Raw genomic sequence first — 18,700 nt, forward strand, 5'->3', positions numbered from 1 at the left:
AAAGAAAGAAAGAAAGAAAGGAAAAAAGGAAAGGAAGGAAGGAAGGAAGGAAGGAAGGAAGGAAGGAAGGAAGGAAGGAAATCTACTAGTTGGGAATGGCTAAACAAATTTTGGTATATGTGAATTAAACTGGTTAACCAACAGATTCAGACAGGAAAGGGAGGAGAGTGTGAGGTTGACAGTCTGGGAAAAAACTGTGGAGTGGAGAGACTAGAAGTCACAGTGACTACATAAAAAGAAGGTTTGGTATTTTAAGGAAAAGGAAAAGATGAAATGACCATAGATTGTGATCAGATAATGAAATTTCTGAATTAATGAACATGGAAGTGGTACATTTGTGGTAGGTGACAAGATCGTGGATATAAATATATTTGTATATAACTGAGTAGGATGGAGTAGCAAATCAAATGAAATTAAAAGGTTTGAGAGGATATCAATATGTATATTGAAGACTTTTAGTATGAGGACAGGAGAGGAGAAGGAGAGAAAAACTGTAAATGAAGTGTTTAATCCACTGGGGAAAGAAGAGGGAATTACCTAGAGGCTGGTAGATAACAGCTACTAGAAATTTGATAGGGTAGTAGATATGAACCGAACCTCTAAGGAAGAGAGGGCACTGAGTGATAGTGGCAGAGGGAAAACTTAGAATTGGCAGTGGAGAGCAAGTAGTATTCCAACACCTCTATTTCCACCAGTGAGTTGAGGGAATGAATGAAAGTGAAAGATCTGGTGCTAGAAAAAAATGAGCATGAGACTACATCATCAGGAAGGACCTAGGTCTCATTTGGGAGTCAGAAGACTGAAGGAGAGGAAAAGGAAGATTTAAAAATGAAAGCAAACTTGTTGCTTATGGAGTAGGTATTCCAGAGAACACAGTGGAAGGGGTGGATAGCTGTAAAGGGGAACATTAGTAGGAGTAGGAGGGGGAGGGATTGAGTTAAGTGTATGGGAATGAGATCAGACAATGAGGAAGGAAGAAGGACTTGAGTGATGAAGGCTAGGGATTCAGAGTCACTAGGATGGTGCTAGATATGACACTGTAGGAGTCTATTAATAACTGAGAAATGAGGTAGGATATATTATCAACATTCCTAGAGTATGGCCTCAGGTGGAATCCTCTTAAGGTCTTAGACCGGTCATGTATATAATGGTGGTTTTCTCCTCCTAAGGTAGAAAATCAGGCAAATCTTTTAAGGTCTCTTCCAACCCTAAACCTATGAGCAAGATACTCTCCTTGCTCTTTAGAAAAATACATAGCTCAGAAGGGAAAATCATCTACAAACAAATAATATAAGACTACAACTGCCTCTTCTTTCATAACCTCCTTTTTGCCTTGGTATGTTTTTTAAGTCCCTCTTAATGCTATCGTTATGACTTTTTTTTCCTAGGAATTTTTTGACGTCTGGCCAGTGTTGATGGGAGAAGCTCCACCCTACTCAGGACCCAGGACACCAGATGGAAGGGTAAGTCACTGAAGTTTTCAAAATGCCCTTTGTCCTGGTAAAGAAGCTCACGTTCACATAGCCATGCCTCATACTTGACACATATTATCTCATTCCAACCTTATTCGTTTGACAAGCACGTATAAGGTGCCTACTATGTGCCAGGTAAGCACTCAGCTAGATTCTGGAGCTACAAAAATAAAAATGAAACAATCTCTGCCCTCCCAGAGCTGACATTCTATCTGAAGAGGGGGCATGTACATATGTAAGTAAATCTGTAATAAATACAAAATATTTGAGGGAAGGAAGGCATGAACAACTGATGATATCATGTAGGAGATAGTATTTACTCTCAGCTTTGAAGGAAAAATAGGAATTCTAAGAAGTGGAGGTAAGGAAGGAATGTGTTCCAGGCATAAAACTGGTCTGTTCAGAGGTACAGAGATGGGAGATGGTCGGTTTGTTTGGAGTGTAGTGTTCATAAAGGAAAGTGATATACAGTAAGCCTAGAGAGATGGGCTAGAGGTAGATTGTGAAGGACTTTTCTGTCAAACAGTGGAGCTTGAATTACATTCTAGAGGGAAGAGGGACCCACTAGAGCTTCTAGAACAAAGTAGTAGCATATGCTTTTGTCAATTGGCAACTCTGAGGGGGAAGATGAACTGGAGAGGGTTAGGAACTTAGCAGCAAAGAGCCCAATTAGGAGGCTTGGGTCAGGGCAGTGTGTGGATGGAAAGAAGGGATCAGATGTAAGATATGGTGGGGGAAGAATCAATATTTCCTCTATGGAATAGGGAATCAAACAGTATCTCCATTTTACAAATCTGGAAACTGAAACTGAGTGATTTGTTGTTCACATAGTGAGTCTGAGGCAAAGCTGTGACATCAGTTCTTTCTAGTTGACTATGTTATCTTTAGAAACCTTATCATCTGGCCTCTTATTACACCGATACATTTATTCCATGGGTCAGCTCAGGTGCCCTGGAACAACAGAACTACATACTGTAATGGCCTGAGTCAGCAGCTAACCTATAGATTAGGTTGCAGTCTTGCCTGGGAGCAGACAGAGGTTAAGCCATGATTAGATTACAAAGATTCATAACTCTGGAGCTAGAAGGGACCTCAAAACCACCTGATACAACTCTTCTACTTTTACAGAGGAGGAGCCTGAGACCCAAGAAGGTCAAGCGACTTTCCCGGGGTCCCACTAGTTAAGTAAGTGATAGAGATGAGATATAAACCCAGCCTTTCTGAATCCAGTTCCAGAGTTCTCAGAAGAGTGATTTAAGCGAGATAGCTATAGCTTTCATCTTCCTTCATGTCCCCTCTTTACCAGACTTCTTTTTTTAGGTTAACTGGAGGAGTCAGCACCTTATAAATATCTGAGGTGGCTCAGTAGGATAGAAAAAACAGAGTCCTGGACATCAGGAGCCAGGCAATTGAACCCTGGTGCTCCACTAACAAGCTGAGAGTCCTTAGACAGATCTCTTTCCCCATCTATGCCTGTTTTATCATCTGTGCAAATTAACTGGTCACTGAAGTATTTTGAGGCTTATGAAATTTTTAATTTTCCTTACATCTTTGTGAGTAAGCAGTATGCTATTATCTACCTCTCACAGTGAGGAAAGAGAGCTGTGTCTAATGCACTGGACAGAGGACCTGCTTAGGAATCAAGAAAACCAGGGCTTCAGCTGTTCCTCCCACACATAGTGTAGTGTCTGTGGGACCCTGTGCAAATTACCCCACCTCTCAGAGCTCCTGAAAAATGTCTAAAATAATAAATTGCAGAATAGTTGCTAATCCACATTGGGAGAGGGACTTTGATTACAGGATCTGTCCACAGACAAACCAAAGCGACTTGTTTAGGATCAAGGAGCTAGAAGTGTTAGTTCTAGTTTTCAGGCAGTTCTTGTGACTATCTTAAGTTAGAGCCTTATCCAAAATGACCCACAAGGGAGAGGAGGAAACAGTGGGGAGTAGGGGTGCTGTGAGACACCGTGTGTGACTATGTGTATGTGTGCGTGACTGTGTATGTTGTAGGACTAGACTCAATGTTTTCTGATGTGTATAGTGTATATGGGTGTGTACAATTGGATTAAATATTCTCTCGTGTGTGTGTGTGTGTGTGTGTGTTTATGTGTAGGATTGCACTAAATATTCCTTCCAGCTCTAACACACTGGGATTCTTTGACTGCTAGTCATGATGAGAAGGCAGTTTGCTTTTCATCCCTCAAGTATGACCAAATGGGCCTGTTCTCAAACTGACTCTTTATACCTTCTATTCCCCTTCTCTTCTCTTTCTTCCTGATCTCTTTCCCTCATTCGAGATCATAGAATTTAGAGATGAAAGGTACCTAAAAATCGTATTTTCCAACTCCTTCATTTTACTGATAAAAAAAACTGAATCAGAGGAAGGCAGTGACTTAGCGAAGATCCTCCCTTTAGAATATGATACAGCTGGGCTTTCTTGTGGAGGGTTCTGCCCCCAGCCCCAGTGCTCTTTTCATTATTCTATTTCTTTTTTAAAAATAATTTATTAATTAAGAATATTTTTCCATGGTTACATAATTCATGATTTTTCCTACCCCTCTTCTCTCCCTCCTCCTGGAGCTGACAAGCAATTCTACTAGGTTAAACATGTATTGTTGTTCAAAACCTATTTACATATTATTCATATTTGCAACTCCTTCATTTTACTGATAAAGATAGAGTGATATCTTACATTTTTTAATTAATTTATTAATTAAGAATATTTTTCCATGGTTACATGATTCATGTTCTTTCCCTTCTCTCCTCACTCCCCACTTCTGCAGTCAGTTCCACTGGGTCTTACATGTGTCATTGATCAAGACATATTTCCATATTATTACTATTTGCAATAGAGTGATTGTTTGGAGTCTACATCCCCAATCATATCCTCATCAAACCATGTGATCAAGCAGTTGTTTTTCTTCTGTGTTTCTGCTCCCACAGTTCTTCCTCTGGATGTGGATAGCATTCTTTCTCCATAAGTTCCTCTGGATTGTTCTAGGTCATCGCATTGCTTCTAATAGGGAAGTCCATAATATTTGATTGTGCCACAGTGTATCCGTCTCTGTGTATAAGGTTCTCCTGGTTCTGCTCCTTTTGCTCTGCATCAATTCCTAGAGGTCATTCTAGTTCACATAGAAATCTTCCAGTTCATTTTTCCTTTCAGCACAATAGTATTCCATCACCATCTTATACTACAATTTGTTCAGCCATTCCCCAATCGAAGGGCACCTCCTCATTTTCCAATTTTTTTGCCACCACAAAGAGTGCGGCTATAAATATTTTTGTACAAATCTTTTTCCTTATTATCTCTTTGGGGTACAAACTCAGCAGTGATATGGCTGGATCAAAAGGCAGACAGTCTTTTAACACCCTTTGCATATAATTCCAAATTTCCTTCCAGAATGGTTGGATCAATTCACAACTCCAACAGCAATGCATTAGTGTCCCAATTTTGCCACATCCCCTCCTTTCTTTGCTGTCATATTGTCCAGTCTGCTAGGTGTGAGGAGGTACTTCAGAGTTGTTTTGATTTGCATTTCTCTAATTGGGGGGGGATTTCGAACACTTTTTCATGCGATTATTGATAGTTTTGATTTCTTCATCTGAGAACTGCCTATTCAAATCCCTTGCCCATTTGTTGATTGGGAACATTATTCTATTTCTTAAGTTAAAAATTTAAAAATCTCTCTCAACTCAGTTGTAAATTACAAGACCAGATGGAACCTAACCAATTAGATATTCTGAACCCTCTCTTCTCACCCCACATTGGAAATACTCTTTTTTAGCTCATATCTCTCCTAGTAGTTCATGAATTTTTCTTTGTAATCTTTGTCCAATGTACCTTACAGCATTTGTGCAATATTTTGTGCTCTCCTTCAGATTGTAAGCTTCTTGAGGGCACAGGTTTTATCGGACTTCATCTCATATCTAGTACTGTATTTTATAGGCAGCATTGCTTGAGGGCTCCTAAATAGCAGTTATAGCCATTCCCTCCTTTCCTTCTCTGGTCCTGAAATATGCTCTCCAATTGCATCTTATTTTTAAGAGAGTATATTTCTATGTAAGGAAGTTTGTCATGAACTGTATTTGTGGCTGATTTAGACAGTCACTTGTGTTGTAAACTAGTCTCTTTTGACAGTTAACAGAGGTGCTCATTGACTCTTCTGACAACTTTAAAATCCCAAGTTATTTCTGCATGTCTAATTAGGGTGGAACCTTGGCCTAATAACTGTGTAAAACTGCTGAGCTCCTGACCAGGAGCAATGTTTACATTTGGCACACTGCTCTCCTTGTCTTCTATGAAAGCAACTTCTGTTTGCTCAAACACTGACAGGTTCCAAACCCAGTTAGAAGTTTTGCCAGCATTTCTGTAAAGAGTAAGGATCCTTGAGTCTCAGAGAGAAGGAACTATTGGTTACCTTAATATCTTTGCTAGTTCCCCCAAAAGTCTTCCCACAGAGGACAAGTCAAATGTCCTAGGGAATGAGCATTCCGTCATGGAGGAGAAATGGTGTGGCTCTAGGAACATTATTCTCTGAGCCTCTAAAGATGTCCAAGGCAGGTCTCTCCACCCCCTAGGCTTTCAAATATTCATCTCTTCAGTATATTTCTTTTTAAAAATACTTTTTATGGGGAAGCTAGGTAGCTCAGTGGATTGTAAGCCAGGCCTAAATATGGGAGGTCCTGGGTTCAAATCTGGCCTCAGACACTTTCTAGCTGTGTGACTCTGGGCAAGTCACTTAACCCCCATTGCCCAGCCCTTACCACTCTTCTGTCTTAGAACCAAGACACAGTATTGGTTCTAAGGCAGAAGGTAAGGGTTATAAAAATAATAATAAAAAATTAAAAAATACATTTAAAATTTTTATTTCATTAAATATTTCCCAATTATGTATAAAACAGTTTTAATGTTCTTTTTTTAAAACACCTAACTTCTGTCTTAGAGTCAATACTGTGTATTGGTTCCAAGGCAGAAGAGTAGTAAAGGCCTGGCAATGGGAGTTAAGTGACTTACCCAGGGAGCTAGGACATGTATGAGGTTAGATTTGAACCCAAGATCTCCCATCTTCAGACTTGGCTCTTTATCCACTAAGCCACCTAGCTCACTGACTCCTTAACATTAATTTAAAATTTTTTGAGTTCCAAATTCTTTCTTTCCCTCTTGCTCTTTCCTCACCCCTTGAAAAGGCAAGCAAATATGATATCAATTATACATGTGAAGTCAGGTAAGACATTTCCATATTAGTCATGTTACAAAAGAAAACACACACAAACCAAGAAAAATAAAGTTAAAAAAATATACTTCCATCGGTACTCGTAGTTCATTGGTTTTCTCTCTGGAAGTAGATAGCATTTTTCATCATGGTCCTTTGGAACTGTCTTGGATCATTGTCTTGATCAGTGTAGTTAAATTTTTCACAGTTGATCATCATTACAATCATTCAACACATTTCTTTTCTTTTTTTTTTAACCCTTACTTTATGCCTTAGAATCTAGACTAAGAATTAGGTCCAAGGCAGATGAGCAGTAAGGATGAAGCGTTTGTGGTTAAATGGCTTGCCCAAGGTCATAAAATTAGGAAATGTCTGAGACCAGATTTGAACCCAGAACCTCCCTTCCCCAGGCCTGGCTCTCTTTCCACTGAGCCACCTAGCTGTCCCTCATTCAATATTTCTAAAGAGCTGCCCATGCATTTCAAAGGATGTAGGTTCAAATCTCACTTCTGACACTTATTATGTAGGTGACACTGGACAAGTTACTTAACATTCCTAGAACTCAGTTTTCTTACTTATAAATGAAGGGGGTGGGCTAGATAACCAAAAGGCTTTGAGGTCCTTTCTAACTCTAGATATATAATTCTGTGCTTCTTGAGGGGACTGAGGAGGATGGCATGGTCAGACCTACGCCTTAGAAAAATGACCTTAGCAGCTGAGTGGAAGACAAACTGGAATGGGAAGAGACCCGAAGACTGGAAATAAATGAGATTAGTGCTATACTCCCAGCAAGAGGTGATGAGTTCCTGAATAGGGTTAGAGATATTATAGATTATATGAGTGGAAAGAAGAGGTTTCGACTAGAGATGGAAGAGGTAGAAGGAATAGGACTTGGCAACAGATGTAAGATGAGAGTGAGGAGTACAGCATAACTTTGAGGATATAGAAGGTCTCAGTAAGTTGGTGGTACCTGTGAGAGTAACAGAGAAGTTCATAAGCAGGCAGTTATTTGAGTGGAAAAGAGAATGAGCTCAGTTTTGGAAGTGTTGGATCTGAGATGCGAATAGTACATTCAGTTCAAGATGTCCATGAAAGTCTGATCCTGAGGAGTGGCAATGGGACACCATTTTTCCAGTAGCAAAAAAACAAAACAAAACAAAACAAAACAAAAAAAAGGCGTAACCATTTCTCTAGTCTCCCAACAAGAATTTTCATTTTTTCCTTGGAGTCACAAATACCTGAGATCAAATCTAACCTCACACACCTATCATTAACTGTGTGACCCTGGACAAATCACTTATCTGTTTGCCTGTTTCCTCATCTTTAAAATGGGGACAATTACACCTAGCTTTGAGAATTGCCATGAAGATGAAGTGAGATAATAATTATAGCAGGCTTAGCACAATGCCTGGCACATAGTAGGTACTCTGTAAATGTAAGCTATTATTATTGTTATTTTCTTCTACCTCTCCCACTCTCAGTAATCCCCTGTCTCACCCTGAAAGTGAGTACACCTTCCATCCTTTTTGGCCTGACTCCCTTTGACAGCTATCATGTCTTCGGCTCACTTGCTACTCTCCCATGAGCCGGCTTGGTAGATCCATGGTCCAAAGTTGATGCTTTGTTTTGCCATGCCTACCTTTCATCGAAATTTCCCCCCAGGACTACTTATTTTCTGAAAACCAGATTAAATAACAAAGAACAAGACCAGTTCTATGGTCAGACGGTAGTTCCTGTCTGTTTAAAAGTGATGCTGGAGCTCAGGGCTGTTCATGTATATTTTTTCTCTCCTTTGTCTAGGAAATCAACTTTTATAAAGTCATCGACTATATCCTCCATGGGAAAGAGGACATAAAAGTAATCCCGTAAGTTTCCATTGAAAGGATATGGGCCATATAAAGGGATTCTCCATTGTCAGAGAGGCAGCTGGGTGGCTCAGTGGATTGAGAGCCAAGCCTAGAGATGGGATGTCCTGGGTTCAAATGTGGCCTCAGACACTTCCGCGATGTGTGATCCTGGGCAAGTCACTTCACCTCCATTGCCTAGTCCTTACTCCTCTTCTGCCTTGGAACCAATATTTAGTATCAATTCTAAGACAGAAGGTAAAGGTTTAAAATAACATATTTTTTTAAAAATGCAAATGCTACCATGTATAATCAACATCAATGAAAGAAAAAGGAAGGGAGGTGGGGCTGTTGTTGGCAGTGTCCTACAAAGGGTATGAGAAAAAGCATGGGAAAGTGTGTACATTGCAAGATTCTTGGCCTTTTTGGCAGCATGGACCTCTTTGGCAGTCTGGTGAAGCATATGAAATACATAATATTTTTTTAAATAATATTTTATTTTTCCCCAATTACATATGAAAACAATTTCTTAACATTCTTCCCTTTATATTTGGAGTTCCAAATTCCCTCCCAATCTCCCCCTTCCCTGAAATGGTAAGCAATCTGATAAAGATTTTACATGTACAATAATGTAAAATGTTTGAAATGTATAATATTACAAAAAAGGACAATTATATTGAAATACAGTTATCAAAAATTTTTTTTAAAAAAACCAGCGAACTGAACCCATGCTAAGAATTTTTGGTTATAGGATTCTAGATTTGGAATCAAGAAGACATGGTTTCAGGGGCAGCTGGGTGGCTCAGTGGATTAAGAGCCAGGGATAGAGATGGGAGGTCCTGGGTTCAAATTTGACCTCAGACACTTCCCAGCTCTGTGACCCTGGGCAAATCACTTAACTCCCATTGCTTAGTCCAGTGATGGGCAAACTACGGCCAGTGGGCCATATACAGCCCCTGAAATGTTCTATCTGGCCATGTGACATTATTCCTAATCTGACATGAGTAGGATACAATGCAACGAAATTTCGAAAGAGTTGCCTTAGAAACAGACTGACAGATGAGCATTTCTTTTCCTTTGGCTCCCTCTTTAAAAAGTTTGCCCATCACTGACCTAGCCCTTACTGCTCTTCTGCCTTAGAACCAATAGAGAGTATAGATCCTAAGATGGAAGGTAAAGGTTTTTGTTTTGTTTTGTTTTGTTTTTTTAAAAAACAGTTTCTAATAATGACCTCTAATTCTTATTAACTGTGTGACTCTGGGCAAGTCACATAACTTTTCCTATGCTCAGTTTCCTGACTTGTAAATTGAGCACAATTGTATTATTAGTACTCACCACACAGGTTTTTTTTTAATGATTGGGTAAAATGTCTGCAAGCCTTTATTTTTTTCCCTTGATTGGGGATGGGGGAGGCTATAATCTGGGGGGTGGCAGTGTCCAGAGTTTTGATTTTAATGGCATATGCATCCTCATCTATAATGTATCGTCTTAGAGAGCTGGGCCACTGAAGCCACTACCCAATGAAAGACTAAGTCACCTCCGTTCAGTCACACAGTCAGTATATGCCAGAGATAGGACTTGAACCCAGATCAAGCCATCTCTGTCTCTACCACCACCACTACCACCACTATTACAACTACTACTACTTCTGTATTCATATAGCAGCTACTATGGGCTATGTATTGTAAAGTTATTATCTCATTTGATCCTTACAACAATTGAGAAGTAGATGCTATTATTATCACAATGTTGTGGCTGAGGAAGCTGAAACAAACAGAGGTAAAGTGACTTGCCCATGGCTACACAGCAAATAAGTGACTGCACCTAGATTTGAACTCAGATCTTTTGAACTGCAGGTCCAGCACTCGATCTACTACGCTACTTCGCTGCCTCAGGCTGTCCCTCTTGCAAAGCTCAAGGAACTCTACAAACAGGGGCATATAGGTAGCACAGCAGATAGAATGCCAAGCCTGAAGTTGGGAGGACCTGAGTTCAAATCTAGCCTTGAACATTTCTTAGTCCTATGACCCCGGGCAAATCATTTACCTCCTTGCTATTCTTAGAATAAATACTACAACAGAAGATAAGGGCTTTAAAAAAGAAAAAAAGGAACTCTATAATGCCACCTATTACTATTACTTCAAAGCACTTTAATTAATATTAACATTAATTATTTAAGCCTGAAAGAGATAGAATTAATGAGACTAATCTCTGAAAGCAGAAGTTAGATAGAGTTCACAAGCAGTAATTTAACTTATTTAGAAAAAAAAATTTTTCCTCCATTAGGCAAGAGAGGTTTAAGGAAGCGAGTCGGGGGAGGTGTCACACTGATATTAAAAGCATTTTGGGGGAAAAATTACTTTAAAAATGCAAGTCCTTATTTGATAGATTAGGAGATGGAATTTTTAAGAGCTTGTACTTTCTTAGGGACAAATGTTACTTGATACCTATTTCCATATTATTCATTTTTGCTATCAAGAGATTTTTTTTAAAGGCCTAAATCTCAAATCACATACCTATATATACATGTGATAAGTGATGTCACATGTTTTGCTTTTACATTTTTACTCTCAAAGTTCTTTCTCTCAATGTGGAGAGTATTCTTTCCCATAAGTCCTTCAGGAGTGTCCTGGTACTAGTAGCAAAGTTCATTACATTGAATTGTTCCACAATGTTTCACTTTCTGTGTACTATGTTCTCCTGGTTCTGCTCATTCCACTCTGCATCAGTTCATTGAGGTTCTCCCAGTTCATATGGAAAGCTTCCAGATCATCATTACTTGCAGCACAATAGTATTCCATCACCATCATGTACCACAATTTGTTCAGCCATTCCCCAATCGAGGGACACCTCATTTTCCAATTTTTTGCCACTACGAAGAGCGTGGCTATGAATATTTTTGTACAAGTATTTTTCCTTATTATCTCTTTGGGGTACAAACTCAGCAGTGGTATTGCTGGATCAAAGGGTATGCATTCTTTTAAAGCCCTTTGCACATAATTCCAAATTGCCTTCCAGAATGGCTGGATTCATTTGCAATTCCACCATCAATACATTAGTGTCCCAATTTTGCCACAACCTCTCCAACATTTATTATTTTCCTTTACTGTCACATTGGCCAATCTTCTGGGTGTGAGGTAGTACCTCAGTGTTGTTTTGATTTGAATTTCTCTAGTTATGAGAGATTTAGAACACTTTTTATGTGACTATTGATAGTTTTGATTTCTTTATCTTAAAACTGCCTATTCATGTCCTTTGATCATTTATCAATTGGGGGATGGCTTGATTTTTTTGTACAAATGACTTAGCTCCTTGTGAATTTGAGAAATGAGACCTTTGTCAGAGGTTTTTGTTATAAAATTTTTTCCCCAATTTGTTGCTTCCCTTCTAATTTTGGTTGCACTGGTTTTTTTTGTACAGAAACCTTTTAATTTAATATAATCAAAATTATTCATTTTACATTTTTTAGTGTTCTCTATCTCCTGCTTGGTCTTAAATTCCTTCCTTTCCCATAGACCTTCATTTCTAAATAAAGTCATCCACTACACAACACAAAGAGCCATCCCTTTCAACAAAGAACATAAGCGACGAAGAAATCAATTAAAAAAACTAACCAACATAATGGTATACGTTGTTCTGTTACCAATAGTCCCCTACCCTCTTTGCAAAAAACCCATCCTTGGGTACTGAAAGAATTAGAATTTTTCTTTCCTGAGCTCCACTCAGTGACATTTTAAAGATGATGGCAAGGCAGCTGGGTAACACAATGGAATTGAGCACCAACCCTGGAGTTGGAAGGTTCTAGGTTGAAATCTAGCTTTAGATACTTCTGAGCTGTGCAACCTGAGTAAGTCACTTAACCCCCATTGCCTAGCCCTTACCGCTCTTCTGCCTTGGAACCAATACACAGTATTGATTCTAAGGCAGAAGGTAAGGGTTAAAAAAAAAAAGGATGATGGGTGTTATGAGGAAAACCAAGAGTTTAGAAATTTAGTGAAATTAGCACCCAGGCTATCAGAGAAGACCTAAAGGTTCCAATGATGGAATAGTGGTAAGGAAGGATGTGATTCCTGAGAGACTCTGTTATGGCTGAGAGCAGTTGGACGCTGGTAAACTGCCTCTAGTGGAGAGCCTTGGAGAATGGATTTGTCTCCCAGAAGAAACACCTGCCTGTGGGAAATTCAAGTTGAGCAGGAGGATCAGACTTGGGTGATGGACATTCCAGGCTGATTCAAGCTCCTTGTCTTTACCTTTGGATTAATTTTGCTGAGGACCTGTGCTGGATCATCGCTGGAACAGAAGTGAACTCAAGTTGTGAGACACCCATTTACCTTCTAGCCTTTTAGGCTAATCCAGGCAGCCTGGGTTAGAATAGTGTAGATCCTGACCCATCTCCCAGTCCCTGAGTTTTGTCCTTAGATACCTAGTTTTAGGGTGACCTTTCCCCACATATTTTACCCTTAAATTACCTATTAAACTGCGTTTTTATAACTTCCTCCTGTTTCATTCCACAACCCAAAAGGGCTCATTGTCATTTAATAGGAAAACTCTGGCTGAGTTGGTCTGAAGTGGCATTGCTTCCCAACTGTCATCATCCATTCCCAAGTCCTGTATTTGTATGTTTGGTGAGATTTCTAGTGTGTAACTGTGTGTCAAGCAACCACCCTTCACTCCTCCTTCATTCCTCTTCACCCAAACATTCCTCCTTCTCCCCTTCTCTAAACCCAGTATTTAATTTACCCCATTTACATGGGGAAAAGGGAAAAGATGCCACAAGATTGAAGGGCACATATCTTCATCTCCAAAAAAGAGACTAGAATAAAGTCTACAAACTCTATACCAGGGAATGTGTCTGAGTCCTGGGAAATTTTTAGAATGCATCATTATACAAACAGTTGTTGAAAATCTTGAAAGGGAAGCAATGATACCAAAGAGTTCGAGGGCCTGTTAAAAAAGGGAAAAGAGAAGCACACACCCACACTGGGATCTCTATGTAGTATTAATAATAGAAGGGCTATGTCTCTCCCAGCCTGACAGGCTCTACTGGACTGAGTCTGTCAAGCTGTCTCCTTTAACAGTTGCCGAAGCAAGTAACCAATGAGGAGTTGTGTGTGTTATCAACTTCTCTAGTTCCTTAGCCTGGGATTGGTTCTGATGTTGATATGGGCTAATACTAGTATGCTGGTTGGATAACGCTATGAGACTGACTGCATGAATAAATTCCCCTTCCTAATGGCTTTAGATGTTTCACCAATCAGGAAAGGTACTCCAAACTTTGACTTGAACCTAAACAACCGTATTTAATTCTTGCTCAACAAGGGGTTAGGAACAGGGGAAAGGGAAGAGTTTTGGGGGATGCTATTGCTAATTAATCCAAGGAGATGATCAGAAACTATAGATGTTGTTGGATCAAATATAGGCTGGAGATTCTTCACCCTCTCACTAACTCTGGCTTGACTTGACTGGAGCCAAGCCAAAGCATAGGGAGGGCTATTGATGTTCTTCTTGATGTCAATAATACTGCTCTCTCATAACTCTATTGATTGTAGGTATGATAGTTTCCTAAAGCTCTCAACGAGGATGCTAGATTGTAGGTATGGGCCTCCCCACACTCCCAGATCCACCCTCCACCCAGCAATACTCAAAACGGAGTCCCTGTGTGCCGTGTATCCTGGGTATTTATAGGGGTGGGTCCAACTGCCTTTTGGTCCTAGCTCACACCACCTGGGTACATTCCGAGGTCTCAACCAATTAACTTATCACTCAAGATGATTTCCACCTTGTCCCAGAAATTCCTTATAACATGGCTTTATCAGGAACAAATACATCATGACAGATTAACCTCCTTTCCCTCCCCTCACCCACTTTTTTTTTTTTAAGAAATCCTAAACTATTAGATGAGGGAAATCCTATGGATATTGTTTATCTAGATCTTACTAAAGTTTTGATAGGGTATCTCATACCATTCTTTTTTTTTTTCTTTTAAAATCTTTACCTTCTATCTTGGAATTGATGCTAAGTATTGGTTCCAAGGCAAAATTGCAGTGAGAGCTAGGCAATTGGAATTGTGACTTGCCCAGGGTCCCAGAGCTAGGGAGAGTCTAAGGTTAGATTTGAACTCAAGACCTCCAGTCCCCAGGCATGGCTCTCTATTCACTAAGCCGCCTAGCTGGCCCCATCTTATGCCTTTCTCATGGAGAATATGGAAAGAGATGGATGAGACAACCAAACAATCAGAAGGATTCAGAACTGGTTGGATGGCTGTACTCAAATAGTCATTGTTAATGGTTCAAGATCTACATGACAATGGTGTCTAGTGGAATGCCCCAGGGATCTGTGCTTGATCCAATATTGTTCAACATTTTTATCAATGACTTGGATAAACCATGTCTCTCAAATTTAATGAACATGTATTGATCATGTACAACTGTTTCAGTATCACATTACTGAGATATGTAAAGGGAAGTCTGTAGCATTTAAGATGAGTCCTCTTGCCCTCCGCCTGACACATACACACAAAATCAGCTAGAAAATAGTCACTTCTAGTTAAGAGAATAGAGATATTGTCAGCAAGAAGTTAGGAAAGAGCAAACAAGGAAGGAAAAGTACCAGAGTTTGTATCTGAACTCCCATCCAAAAGAGAGGTGAGGATTCGCTTTTTTTCTTTTATGGGAATCTCGCTCTTGACCACTAGGCTCTGGTTAGTCAATTCTAAGTCAATTTATGCAGTTTCAAGGGCTCCTTTTGTGAGATTTAGAGAGAGAGCCCTGTTTCAATTTTAGTTCGGCACCAGTGGGCTAGAGGTTTGGGCTAAATCTATTAAGAAAAGAATTCAACTGAAATAAATGTAAAGCTTCACATTTGGATTACAAAATATATTCAAGATGGAGGAAGCATAGTTTGATAGAATTTTTTATTTTTCTTTTTTTTCCCTTTCAATCTCTTTTATTTTTTAGAATATTTTCAATGGTTACATTATTCATGTTCTTTCCCTCCCCCAACCAAACTCACTGCCCTCCCCTCCCTGTAGCTGATGCACAATTCCACTAGGTTTTACATGTAATATTGATCAAGACTTAACTCCATATTATTGATAGTTGCACTGGGATGGTTGTTTAGAGTCTATCATCCCCAATCATGTCCCCATCAACCCATGTGTTCAAGCAGTTGTTTTTCTTCTGTGTTCCTACTCCCACAGTTCTTCCTCTGTATGTGGATAGTGTTCTTTTTCATAAATCCCTCAGAATTATTCTGGATCATTGCATTGCTGCTAGTAGAGAAGTCCATTACATTCAATTGTGCCACGGTGTATCAGCCTCTGTGTATAATATTTTCCTGGTTCTGCTCCTTTCACTCTGCCTCAATTCCTGGAGGTCTTTCCAGTTCACTTGGAATTCCTCTAGTTCATTATTCCTTTTAGCACAATAGTATCCCATCACCAACAGATACCACAATTTGTTCAGCCATTCCCCAATCAAAGGGCATCCCCTCATTTTCCAATTTTTTGCCACCACAAAGAGTGCATCTATAAATAATTTTGTACAAATCTTTTTCCCTATGATCTCTTTGGGGTATGGACCCAACAGTGGTATGGCTGGATCAAAGGGCAGATCGTCTTTTAAAGCCCTTTGGGCATAGTTCCAAATTGCCATCCAGAATGGTTGGACCAATTCACAACTCCACCAGCAATGTATTAATGCCCCAATATTGCCATAGTCCCTCCAACATTTATTACTTTCCTTTGCTGTCATGTTAGCCAGTCTGCTAGGTGTGAGGTGGTATCTCAGAGTTGTTTTGATTTGCATTTCTCTAATTATAAGAGATTTAGAACACTTTTTCATGTGTTTAATGATAGTTTTGATTTCTTTATTTGAAAATTGCCTATACATATCCCTTGCCCATTTATCGATTGGGAAATGGCTTGATTTTTTTGTACAATTGATTTAGCTCCTTATAATAATATTTGAGTAATTAGACCTTTGTCAGAGGTTTTTGTTATAAAGATTTTTTCCCAATTTGTTGCTTCCCTTCTAATTTTGGTTGCATTGGTTTTGTTTGTACAAAACCTTTTTAATTTAATGTAATTGAAAAGTTTTATTTTACATTTTGTAATTTTTTTCTAACTCTTGCTTGGTTTTAAACTCTTTCCTTTCCAAAAGATCTGACAAATATACTATTTGGTTTTCACCTAATTTACTTATAGTTTCTTCCTTTATATTCAAGTCATTCACTCATTCTGAATTTATCTTGGTGTAAGGTGTGAGATGTTGATCTAGGCCCAACCTCTCCCATACGGTTTTCCAATTTTCCCAGCAGTTTTTGTCAAATAGTGTATTTTTGTCCCAAAAGCTGAGCTCTTTGGGTTTATCATAGACTGTCTTGCTGAGGTCACTTACCCCAAATCTATTCCACTCATCCTCCCTTCTGTCTCTTAGCCAGTATCATATTGTTTTTTTTTTAAACCCTTGTATTTCGGTGTATTATCTCATTGATGGCAGAGTGGTAAGGGTGGGCAATGGGGGTCAAGTGACTTGCCCAGGGTCACACAGCTGGGAAGTGGCTAAGACCGGGTTTGAACCTAGGACCTCCTGTCTCTAGGCCTGACTCTCACTCCACTGATCTACCCAGCTGCCCCCTATCATATTGTTTTGATGACCAATGCTTTATAGTATAGTTTAAGATTTGGTAGTTAGGCCACCTTCCTTCACATTTTTTTCATTATTTCCTTTGATATTCTTGATCTTTTGTTCTTCCAAATGAACTTTGTTATAGTTTTTCTAATTCAGCAAAAAAAGTTTTTTGGTAGTTTGATAGGTATGGCACTAAATAAGTAAATTAATTTGGGTAGAATGGTCATTTTTATTATGTTAGCTCATCCTACCCATGAACAATTAATGTTTTTCCAATTGTTTAGATCTAGATTTAATTGTGTGGAAAGTGTTTTGTAGTTGTTTTGTCTTGGCAGATAGATTCCTAAGTATTTTATATTGTGTAAGGTGATTTTAAATGGAATTTCTCTTTCTAACTCAATAGAATTTTTTCTGGAAAAGGTCTGAAGAAAAGTTCTCTCTCTCTCTCTTTTTCTGTCTTTCTCTCTCTCTGTCTCTCCCCTGTGTTTTCTTTTTTCCCTTTTCCCCTCTCCCTTCTATCTCCTTCCCCCTCCTTCTATTCTAAATTCTTTCTCCTATAGTCTCTCTTTCTCCTCCCTCCTCTCTTTTCTCTGTCTCTGTCTCTGTCTTTGTCCACTCTCTCTTCTCACTATTCTCTTCATCTCAGTAAAATATGCTCCAACCTCTCCTTGCCCTTAGGTAGATATATACATGGACACAAACACATACATATACATATATGAGATACATGAGCATACACAAATATGATACATATGTGAATACACATATATAAAACCAGACCTGTGATTTTATCTACTTGGGGGGCTCCTGGTGAGGAACTCCCTCTATCAAATCAAATCAGCACTTTCTCTGCATCTTATACGATTGCCGGGGAGACTAAGAGGTTAAGAAATGCTGCTGACATCACACAGCCAGTGTACAACTGAGGCAAGACTTGAGCCAAGGTCTTCCTGACGCCAAGGTTAACTCTCTTTTCATTGCACCAGTCTTTCTGTAGCACTACTGTTCATTCTTCCACTAAATAAATAAGGAAGACTTGGGATCTGGGCCAAATTGCTAGGCCTGGCCAGGTACTACAGTGCTATAGTGTTTGTAGTTAAAACTGCTGCCAAGATAACCATGGATATCCTGTACAAAATATTTATAAAAATAATTTAATGTGCATGTGTCTATCACGTACAACTGTTTTAGTATCATATTATTGAGATATTTAAAGGGAAGTCTGTAGCCTTCAAGATAAAGAGCCAAGAAAAAAATATCAGTTGCAACATAGCCACTTCTAGTCAAAAGAACAGAGGTATTATCAGTGAGAAGAAAAAAAAAGAGCAAAAGAGGAAGGAAAAGTATTAGTAGAGTTTGTATCTGAATTCCCATCTAAAAGAGAGGTCAAGATCTGCTTTCTTCTTTTCCAGGAATCCTACTCCTGACCACTGGGCTCTGGTTAGTGGTCTCCCAACATATGTTGCCCAGAATGGCCTGGTGAGTGTGGGGCTAAGATGAGAGATGCCACTCCCTGAAAGAAAGATGATTTGGGATCA

At 39.2% G+C, this 18,700-nt stretch overlaps 1 protein-coding gene across 1 annotated transcript in view; it reads left to right on the forward strand.

Moving 5' to 3' along the window:
• The window catches only part of PDE6A (phosphodiesterase 6A), a 114,640-nt gene that overhangs the window by 19,013 nt on the left and 76,927 nt on the right, over nucleotides 1-18,700 (forward strand). Inside the window, exons 5-7 of the mRNA XM_044659865.1 lie at nucleotides 1,389-1,463; nucleotides 8,489-8,553; nucleotides 18,575-18,641. Of these exons, the coding sequence (XP_044515800.1) occupies nucleotides 1,389-1,463; nucleotides 8,489-8,553; nucleotides 18,575-18,641 (207 nt within the window). The remainder of the gene's footprint in view (nucleotides 1-1,388; nucleotides 1,464-8,488; nucleotides 8,554-18,574; nucleotides 18,642-18,700) is intronic.

The sequence above is a fragment of the Gracilinanus agilis genome, chromosome 2, assembly GCF_016433145.1.
Source record: "Gracilinanus agilis isolate LMUSP501 chromosome 2, AgileGrace, whole genome shotgun sequence".
In the NCBI taxonomy this organism is placed as follows: domain Eukaryota; kingdom Metazoa; phylum Chordata; class Mammalia; order Didelphimorphia; family Didelphidae; genus Gracilinanus; species Gracilinanus agilis.